General features: G+C 37.6%; 1 protein-coding gene across 1 annotated transcript; it reads left to right on the plus strand.

Moving 5' to 3' along the window:
* Positions 1-1,356: 1,356 nt before the first annotated feature.
* Rergl (RERG like) lies at positions 1,357-9,750 on the plus strand. The gene is made up of 5 exons (XM_028781081.1): positions 1,357-1,437; positions 2,508-2,564; positions 6,360-6,433; positions 7,978-8,126; positions 9,436-9,750. The coding sequence occupies exons 1-5, from the start codon at positions 1,386-1,388 to the stop codon at positions 9,716-9,718; spliced, it is 615 nt and encodes a 204-aa protein (XP_028636914.1). The 5' UTR covers positions 1,357-1,385; the 3' UTR covers positions 9,719-9,750.
* The last annotated feature ends 1,519 nt before the right edge of the window (positions 9,751-11,269 follow it).

Below are 11,269 nucleotides of genomic sequence, written 5' to 3' on the forward strand. Positions count from 1 at the left end.
AGTGAATTTCACCAAACGACACCTCCAGTTTGTTTTTCTTTTGAAATATTTTTCTATTTCCAAAGTAGCATGGAAAGACATGAGACAGATTCTGTCTATCACTTTTCTAATAATCACTAGATTCGCTATGCATTTTGTATTTTTTTAAATGAAAAACCACTCTTTTCAGATGGCTTTAGAAAGTTACAAGGTGGTATAAATGGTTTTCTGTCTGAGAACCACCTATGATTAGAATTCATTATCTAAGTATTCCTTTCCACCGCCATTAACCTAGACTCAGATATCTTAAGTTTACTTTCTCTTCACTGGTCTTTACTTTTAATGGTTGAGACTACCATTGTCATTTACAAAGGGAGAACAAAGATGAAATGGTCCAAGTATTAATAAATTAGACTACTCCATACTGATGTTTGAGTATAACTCTCCATCCTAAACAGAGAAGCTTTGCTTTTTAATAGATATGCTTCAACAATGAGACTCACAGTTGGTCAAACTCAAGGCATAAGATTCTGTGGAGGGCTCAGCCCTTAATGCTCACCATTTACATCATGCTTCTCCTCTCAAGACTCAGAGGTCATCATATAGGAGGCGTATAAATATTATTAGAGCTAGAGGTTGCAGAAGACTATGGGGAATAGTGTTTTCTGAACCTGACAGGCTCATTCAACACATGACCTCACAGCAGTTTGACTGGATACACAAGACCTACACAAAATTAAGTCATTCAAAACCTCATTGTGGATGAGGGATTATGAAGCCCCATTAGTAGTAGAAAGGTATTGGAGACTAGAGAACTGGGGAAGGAGTCTAGAGAGCTTGTCCATGCTCTAACTGATGGCGCTATACCCATGCACATACTACCAATACAAATTAAACACAGTTCTTTTTTAAAGTGCATAAAGCAAGAAAGGAGATCTGGTGGAGGTCATCTGGGAAGAGTTGACTGGAAGGGACTGGGGGTGACTTTGAGCAAAACACCTTGGTTTACATATATAAAATACTGAAGTAAACATATAAAAAGATAAAACTACCCATAAGAGTACATTTATAGGACTATTTACACACCCTCTAGAATCTTTCTAAATAAAAATAAGACATGTTCTTCTTGATTCTCCAGAGGATCACGAGTGGGACTTCTGTTAAAAATACATAAACGCTCACTTCATAAATCTCAGTGTAGAAATATTAGTCTAATTTTTAGACTATCAGTTGAAATGTACCAAAAGGAAACATTTTCAAGTTATTATTAGATGGTAGGAATATATGGTGAAGTTGCCGTTGGAAGAACAAGGACAGCCATAAAAGGCAAGTTCAAAAAAAGAAAACTCAACAACATATGCTTAGCTCTAGTCTGCAGAGTTCCAAAACTGAACAAGCTACTCAAGATGGGTGATGTCAAGCTTGCTGTCTTGGGTGACAAAGGGACAGGGAAGTCAGGTGAGTGGTGTTTTGTTTGCTAGCATGATTAGAAGGTGAGTAGACACAAAATGCAAGAGTCAATAATAGCCGTATAATGCACAACCAGTACCAGTAACAATGAGGTCACTGTGAGATAATTTGCATATGAATTTTCTGCATGCATTTTCAATCTTCTGGGCAGGTTATTATTCACGAACTTTTAAAGGAGGTAGGACAGTGTGATCGCCTGAAATATGAATCTGTATCTTGCTCTTCTGATGTTTAACACTCTAAAGACTAGCAAGAAACCCTTCCAGGACTCTCCCAATTGTGACTTCTTCAAGCACACTTGTCCACAAGTCAGTCAGTGGTCAGTTGTTTTGAAAGGACTTTTCTCTTGTAAGGGTAAGGTGGGCAGAGGTGAACGGAGCGTGGAGTTTATAGGCAGCACCACTAAAGGGCCATGGCTCTGTAGAGATACTGCTTTATGGGCATTCTGGAGCCTAGCACAAAGGCACTAATTCTAGAAGTTACTATTGCATATTGCTTTATTTTATTCTGCAGCACAATCTAATGGTAGAAAGATTTTCACTAAGCAATGACCTCAGTCTAACAACAAGGGCTGAATAACTAGCAGATTCATGCTGTGGTAAGACAACAAGCTGTTGGAGTCTCCCCCTGGTTCCTGGGTAATAATCCACTGTATTTGTTAACAACTGCACGAGCTGGACACTTGCTGCCATCCTTCCTCCACACAGAACCTCAGAACCGGATTTAATTAATAAGGAAAATAAGTGTTGCAAGAGCTTTGGACTTCAAATATAATGAGGAATATATTTGTGGTTGAGAAGCTAAGGTGTTTTACGTGTGTTGCATCTGTTAATGAATTTCATAACAATTTACATATGTAGCATGTAAGATCGCATGTTTCTGTCTACAGAATCACCATTCTATCACCTCAACTTTTAGAGCAGAATTTAGTAAAGTTTTAAGCTCCTACCAAAGACTTGTTGATTATCGAGTGAAAAAAAATCAAGATTCTGTATCTAACTGAATTATCAGTATTCTAAAATGCAATAAACCTTAAATCCTGCTTATTCATTTAACAGCTCTTACAGTAAGGTTTCTTACCAAGCGGTTCATTGGAGAATATGATTCTAATTTTGGTAAGTTACTGCTATACACTTCTATTTATCTTAACATGTCAGCATAAACATTTTAAACCCAGTTAAAATCAAAGGAGAGTTTTGGCAGAATTGTTATTTTTTTTTTACATTCACTAAAATGTTTTAATTCAAAGATTCTAATTTTAAATTCTAAAATAGGTTTGATATGAATTGAAGGTTTTTAAAATTGTAGTTTAAGGGTTTTGTCTTCAAAATTACCTGATATAGTAATGAAGTAGAAAATAAAAGATGTCTCAAGTGTAAGACTAGAACGCAGTGAAGTTGTGGTTCTCTTTTGGAAATACTGCGAAGCACAGGCCTGTTTTTCTTGCGAAGTATGAAAAGATTTTGCTAATTAACATCTGTTAAAAGATAAAGACATTAATATTCACAGCACAAACAACTATAAAATGAAGCTTGTAAAACTGTGTAATAACAACAGAATGATAAATTAATTAAACATCATAATGTCTAGGCTGCGTCAATAAATTTCAGAGAAATTCTACAGAAGATGCCAAGGCACCTTAGTATAATTCTAAGGTCATTTTATTAAATATAATGCAACTTCATTTTTTTTAATAAAAATTGGCATTGAATATAGGGAATACCACAGCACAGAATTGAAGAGTTTTGTTATACCTTTGAGTATAGTTTTTGTTCAGAGATTGATCAAAATAATAAATTTCGTATTTTTTCTGATGAAAGGCTTGAGGTTTAAATGTTTTTTTCTTTTCATCTCTTACATCAACAATAGCAGAATCCAATGAAATATAAGGCAGTCATTTTTGTTCAATATTGCTTATTTAGTGCCAGAGAGTTAATAATTGTTTTTCTATGTGAATCGAAGAAAACATTTCTTCACAAGAGGGCATAATCAGCATATTGCCGAAATGATTTTAAAGATTTCTGTCATGCGGCTCTCTCTCTCTGTGTACAGTATAGTGTTTCTATGCAGTTGACACTGTGAACATTTTAAGACAAGTGTTTGAAAACTGCTTACAGAAAGAAGACCACGAGAAAAAAGAAATTTCTAGTGTTTCATTTCGAGGAGTAAAAAATCTTAGGCACAGGGGTCAAGATAACACACAAGCCAAGAGGCCTGGATAAGAAAGCTTTCCCTGAACAGGATAGAAACTAAATACAAACAAGATAAAGCAGTCTCCTTAGGAGGACGGACAACAATGAAACCTTCACCTTAATCTTTTCTACCGTGCAGTTCTATAAACAAATGAAATGTTTACACATTCTCAGCTGTGACATCTCTGTGCATAATATAAGACCTGAGGACATTTTGAAAAGATAAGCATGTGACCCAAAGGTCACTAACTCTATGGAAACAAGCTCACGGAAGCAACTTCATCTTGTCAAGAAAGGAGAAGGAGAAATTAAAACACTATAAAACAGTTAGAGATGACAGCCTCTGCCAATGCTGGGAGATTTGAGACAAAGTGTTTTTAAACTGTCTGGGGGAGTTTATGATTCAAGGCAAACAGTAAACGTGGGATGTTTAGGGGAGAAAAAAAGACAAGATAAACATTCTGTAAACGAAGTCTGATGTTTGTGCAAACTGGGACAAATGTTATTCCTGGGAAGACTTTAAAAGTCGTCTTCATCTTCTGAGGAAACATTTGTTCAGCAAACACCTGCTTCTTTTGTAACAGAGATTTGCTGGTTTCTTTTCTTTTTTTATATGAATATACATGTTCCCGAGTGCCTGCATGTGTACCATGTGCACACAGATGCCCAGGGTGGTCAGAAGTGGGACCTCAAGGCTTTACATCAGAATGAGACGTATATCACTGAATAGATTGGGATCTATGAGACAGATTTTGCAGGGAGAACGGAAGTTTGGCATCTCACATAATGAGGTTAATGTGTTTGTCAGTTACTTAAGTGAATATTGCCAAAAGCAAGCAGTTATCTGGAGTTCATGGAAGATTTCAGTTCTTAGGGACCTGAAGTCATGGGCAGCTGCCAGCTTCTGAGTGCTGAGAATTGAACCAAGGTCTTCTGCAAAAGCAGTAAGCACTTCAAACCACTGAGCCATCACTCTAGGCTTCTCCATTCCTTCTTATTATGGGCTACAGAATAGTAGTCAATGTGAGTGAGTCATGTTTTTGTGTAAGAGTGTGTTGATTTGTAGAGGAATAGAGCTGGAGGAACAGTTATAGAAATAGTTTGTTTATTCAAATAATGTTCACTGAATACCCACTCCGAGTCCATATACTTTTATACATCAATAGGGCGTGTCAAAGAACAAAGGGATCGATGTTCAATTCCTCATAGAATCTGTGATGTGGAAGAAGGGTTTGACAATCCAAGCTAAAAATTGTCATTCATTATGTCATTTTTGATAATAAGTGCTACAAAAATAAACAAAACAAACCAGAAAAAAAGCACTAATAAGGTATATATTGTTTTTTAAAAGACATAAATGTGGGATCTGTGAGATAGATTTTTTTTTAGGGAGTACAGAAGTTTGGCATTTCACATAATCAGGTTAATACATTTGTCAGTTACTCAAGTGAATATTGCCAAATGCAAGCAGTTATCTGGAGTTTGTGGAAGAGGTCTGCACTGCGAATACATGCCGAGGTGATTGGTGTGTAGTACACAGGACTCCAGAACCCACAAAGTATTACATGACAGTGAATGTGAACCAGATCCAAATGTAGAGTGTAAGGAGACGACGGGCACGAGTTTCAGAAAGCACTAATAGAACATGACAGTAAATAAACAAAAGTAAAGCAGAAATAGAACGTGTGGAATGAAGACCATATGAAGAAAAACTTGAGATTGCATCCGTGACTGCATACAGCAGTACAACTAACAGGGCTTACAAGATCAAGGGTCAGTCTAAACATATTGAACTTAGAACCATTTCTGCATGTTTATAAGATGCTGGTCATGAGTACTGAAAAGCAAGATGGCTCAGTGTCTAAAGTGGTTTATGCCAAGCCTAAAGATCTGAGGTTCTCCCCAAATACATGTTGTGGGAGGAATTTGTCTTCACACCTCCTCACAGTTTCACATACACTCACACACACAACACACACACACACACACACACACACACATGCACGCACACATGCACGCACACATGCACACACAAATACAAACATGCACTCATTGATCAATCAGTAAATGTAATAAGTAGAAAAGAAATTCATGGTAGAGTGCACATAACAGATTTACTGATGATATGTTGTCCATGGGTGAGAGAAATTTTTAATGCATTGAGAGGCTATAAATTAGCCTTGTGGAAGAACATCTATGTTACCCTATATAAAGTTATGCAAATGAATAGACACAACCAAGTTCAGTGGTCAGTACAAGATATACATGGTTTCCTCACCAGCTCTGATCATGTACACTCTACTCTAACATTAAAATGTGACTGTTATAGAACTGGACAGATGGCTCAGCAGTTAAAGGCACTTGCTACTATTGCAGAAGATCCAGGTTTAGTCTAGCACCCACATGGCAGGTCAGAACCATCTGTAATGTGGGTTCCAAGGGATCCAATATCCTCTTTGGCCTCTGGGGGTACCAGGTACACATACAATCCATGTAGGCAAACTGCTCTCACACAGACACAGACACAGACACAGACACAGACACACAGACACACAGACACACACACACACACACACACACACACACACACACACTAGTATTTTTAGTAAAAATAGCCTTAAAATACGGTTTGTTGAATTTGGCAGACCAAATTAGTCACATAAGAATGTTTATTCCAAAGTTTTCCCATACTAACAATGAGTACATATATTTTTGCAGAATCTATCTATAATAAACACTTGTGTTTGGAAGGGAAACCATTAAATCTGGAAATATATGACCCATGTTCTCAAGTAAGTCAAACAAAATACCCCTTTGTTTTATTTTCAAGCATGACCTGAAGAAGAGTGGGTATAAAATGTAAAATAATGTCAACCCCAAAATAACGTTTCTTCTCAATTGATTATTAAAGTGTTGACATTTCTTTTAGTGTAAATTGTATTATAGCGATTCTGTATAAATTTCCATTAAATGTCAGCATGGTAAGAATATCTTTAATGTCTCTAATGAACTACATGTGAGCCCAGAAAATATTCCTAACAGAAACATTAAGATTTGGTATGATATGTATGAGTGTCTTGCTTGTGTGTGTTGAGCATGATGTGTCTACAGAGGTAAGAATAAGGCATATGTAACCTGGAACTAGAATTATGTACGGTTGTCAGTGCCATGTGGGTGTTAGAAACTGAACCTGAGGCCTCTGCATGAGCAGTAGGTGCTCTTGGCCATGGAGCCATCTCTCTATCCCCCTAACAAGAGTCTCTAAAGTAACTGTGCTCATGGTGTAGCTGCTGGAAATTAAGGTGGGATGACTTGTCAGTTGCCATTAAATTGTCTGTGTTTGTAACTAGGCTTCAACTAGAGCATCAATAATACAGATTTTGAGTATAAATGTCATTATATGTCAATACCCTAAAATATCAAAATAGAATTATAAAAACGGGAAGAAATCTCCAGCTTTCTAAGATTTCAAAGCACGTTCTTGCTATTGATTTGTTTTAGACATTGAACCGTAAATTATCCTGTGAACATTTTTAGATAAACTTTGTAAAACTTTCCCTTTCATATGTTTGAATCTACTATTAAAAGAGAAATAGTTGTTCTTGTTTTGGGAGATGACTCAGTGGGTAAAGAGCTTGCCGTGCAATCATTAGGACCCTAGTTTGGACTCCTAGAGCCTACTCAGAGCTAGGCATTACAGCAAGTATGTGCAATTCCAGCACTCCTATCCTGTGATGGAAGGAGACAGGAAGTTTCTGTGCCATCCAGCCTATTACCGTAACAAAAGCTCTGTCTCAGACAACGTGGGAGGAGTTCACTAATAATTGAGGTTGTTCTCTGACCTTTACTTGTTTGCCATGCCAAAGATGAGATAACACTCACACTTGAAGATACACACACACATTCAAATACACACACACACACACACACACACACGCACACACACACAGAAAGACAGACAGAGAGAGAGAGAGAGAGAGAGAGAGAGAGAGAGACAGAGAGAGAAAGAGAGAGAGAGACAGAGAGAGAGAGACACAGAGAAGAGAGAAATAGATACTCATTAACACAGATGCCATTTTCTGAAGACCAGTGTATGAAATTTCTTTAAAAGACATCATATCAAATTCTTAAGAAAAGTTGTAAACTGAAATTCAAATAACTATGTATGTGTGTGTGTGTGTTTAATATAGACAGTGATGAGAAAGAAACAGAGGAATAATAAAAGCACATCTTAGAAATTATTGTTCCTTGGCCTTATTGAAATGGGTAATCATTAAGTGAAGCAAAGAATTCTGTTGTGTGATCGCTACACTTGGTGCATTTTGTTCTTTTACAGCCTCAGAAAGCAAAATGCTCCCTCACAAGTGAGCTGCACTGGGCAGATGGCTTTGTGATTGTGTACGACATCAGCAACAGGCCTTCCTTTGCTTTTGCGAAGGCCCTTATCTACAGAATTCGGGAGCCACCGACGACTCATTGTAAAAGGTAAGACATTTCCTTCCCATCTTCTTCCCTTTTCACTAAATCATCACCTTGCTGAGGGCATCATTAGGAAGGATTCAATACAGACTTCCAATTACAAAATTTAACAGCCCTGAACAATTCACCTTCTCATTCCACAGGAGTTACACACGTAGTAAAAGGAATCAGATGAGAATGCTTTATACCCTGGCTGACATAAACAGTTACTAGCTCAGAGTAAATGGCTATTTTACAAGACAGCTGCTATTGTTAACATGACACTCATGAGCAGAATCATGGTGTTCTGCACAGCGTCTCCTCCATGCCTCCACCTTTCCTTTTCTCTTCACAAAAATGTTAAGGATCCTAAATAAATCCAGATTTATTATGTTTGGTATCTTGTGAAATCCAATTTCTTGTCACTAGGTTGCACAGGATGTCACAGCAGAAGCAGAATTAATAGTTAACCATACAAAAATGTTAAGGGTGTGGATATGTTTTTCTCCACTCCCCTCTACCACGTGGTGATAAAAATGTGGTCAATAATTCACTGTAAGCCTCCTTGGTGCACAGACAGTGAAGGAAGATGACTATATTTAGAGAGTTGTTGATCTAGTAACCACTTAGGTGTTTGAGATCCTTAGTTTAATCTCCTCTATTTTTATTGGGCATTTCTCATTGAAGTATTCATTTCTGTTCAAATGCTGGTGTGAGGAGTCATGTAGGTTACACATAAAGTCTAAAATATTGGCATGGTTCAGTGGACCTTAATGCTTTAGAATTTATTACTGTACATTGTCACATGTGTACATGTGACATCATAGCTCCTGTAAATGGCAACAGAATTATTTACATTTCTATAGGTGTTATACAGTTCCCAAAAGAAAAAAATATATATAGAATGATGGATTTATATTGGCTCTGGGTTTCAGGTGGCCAGTCCTTGCCACATATCTCCATGTTTATGGGCCTTCAATGAGGTAGAATCTCATGGTTCTGTGGTGGGGACTATTTTCCTAGTTAGCTTAACATATAGAGTGGAAAACAGGGGAATATTATAGCCATTCGAGGTTATTGTATCTATCTCCAAATAAAGAATACTTCAGTGCTACTCCAAACTCTAAATCATTGAGAGCATTATTTTTGGTATTTATTTCATTCTGGGGAAAATGGCTTTGTAGCAATGAGGATGTGTCTCTAAAACATAATGGCTGTGACCCTAAATATAATATCTACTAGGACTTACTTTTAACTTTTTGACCTTTGGATATAAACTTACCTTATTTTTACAGTGGTTGACTTCATCTTGAAAAAGTTACCCGTTGTGTTTCAGGGTGGTGGAACCAGCTGTGGTTTTAGTTGGCAACAAGCAAGACCTCTGCCACATGCGAGAGGTTGGCTGGGATGAAGGGCAAAAGCTAGCGATTGATTTCCGCTGCCAATTCTGCGAGCTGTCTGCAGCAGAGCAGCCCTTGGAGGTTGAGGTGATGTTTCTCAGACTCATCAAAGACATTCTGATGATCTTCAAACATAAGGAGAAGAGAAGACCCAGTGGGTCTAAATCAATGGCCAAACTGATCAATAATGTATTTGGAAAGAGAAGGAAATCTGTTTAGTAGACATATAATCCTGTGGAATTGATCCATCAAAGAGTTTCAAATACTTAAATGGCAATTAAGCTTATGATTTATACAATTAAAAAGACAGAATTTTTTTGAACTGTGAAATGAGAAAAAAATTAGTCATGGCTTTATCTTAAAATTTATAATGTGTTCTTTGAGTTGTATTTGGTTCACATTGTTTCCCACACAAACTTTCACTTGTACAAGAAAACACTCACTCCAGTGTAAAAGTGGACAGCTGAACCCCATGCCTCGTTGAGAAAGCTCTGCACATGCTGCCTTATTAAAGTGCTATTGTAAAGTGTGTGACTCGATCTTATATTTTGTTACTGTTTTGAGTAAAACAAACAGATATTCAAACAGCTAATATACTGTTGAACATGAGCTCGATGTCATGATATTTAACAGGTTTTAACCTTAAAACATGATTTACGGCTGGATACGTTAGATTACCTGTCCAAGAATAAATGTTTTACATTGAATGACATAATGAAATAGTTGTGTTGTATGAATTAGGTACTATTCTTATATCAGTAAAATATACAAAATATGTAACAATTTCAAGTTATCAGAGGAATTGTTTTGCTGGCTTTCAATCTGAAGGGATACAGTGTATCATTCAGAGAAATCATGACGGCAGGGAGTGAGGTACCTGGTCACACTGCATCACCAATCAAGATGATGAACACTGATTCTCCCTTGACTTCCTCTTTTTCTTTTTATTGAGCCTGGGACACCAGTCATTCACGATGGGTCTGCCCTACTCAGTGAGGCCTCCTGGGAAACATTCTCACAGACTTGCCAGGTTGCCTTTGTTGAGGATGTTGCTCACAGAGAATTTCATGAATAGCATTAAGATCATTTATAAGTAAAAGGTTGTCTGTGTAGGAGGAGCTAAGGTGGGAGGAGTAAGGAGAGGAAGAGGAGGAATTGAGAGAGGAAGAGAAAAAAAGAAGAGGAGGAGCTAGAGAGGGCAGAGATGTAGGAGGGTGGAAAACCACACAGGTATGGAGAGCACTCGTGGGGAACAACTTATAAACTTATAATTAAGTTAGCTAATTGAGATACAACTCTCTTTGTATGGGCATCTTGTTATTAATCATTATCAAACATATAAAGCCTTTGATTAATCTATAAGAATTAGAGTCTCATTCTTTTACTTGGCCCGCATGGATGACGGAATGATCTGGGCAATGCCCTGCCTTTCGGAGACAGTGTGAAAGATTGGCAGAGCCATCTCTCATGCTGGCGTCTAGTGGGTGATGGGGCTGGTGTTTCTGGCAAGCAGGTTCTAGGTGCAGCACGCACATGGCCTTAGGCCGAGAAACATGGCAGCTGGGCTAGGCAGAGCTGCTGCAGGTTAGATAGTCAGATTAACAAGTGGCCGATCTTAATTAATTACTACAACATGTCTAGTTTAGTTTATTTAAGTAAATAAAACATATTCAGTTTTGTTTTTGTTGCTGTGATAAAAAACAATGAACAAAGCCAACCTCAGGAAGAAAGGGCCTTCTCGCCTTACAGGCTACAGTACATCATAGAGAG

This window comes from Grammomys surdaster, unplaced genomic scaffold (genome assembly GCF_004785775.1).
Source record: "Grammomys surdaster isolate TR1022 unplaced genomic scaffold, NIH_TR_1.0 373, whole genome shotgun sequence".
Classification (NCBI taxonomy): Eukaryota; Metazoa; Chordata; class Mammalia; order Rodentia; family Muridae; genus Grammomys; species Grammomys surdaster.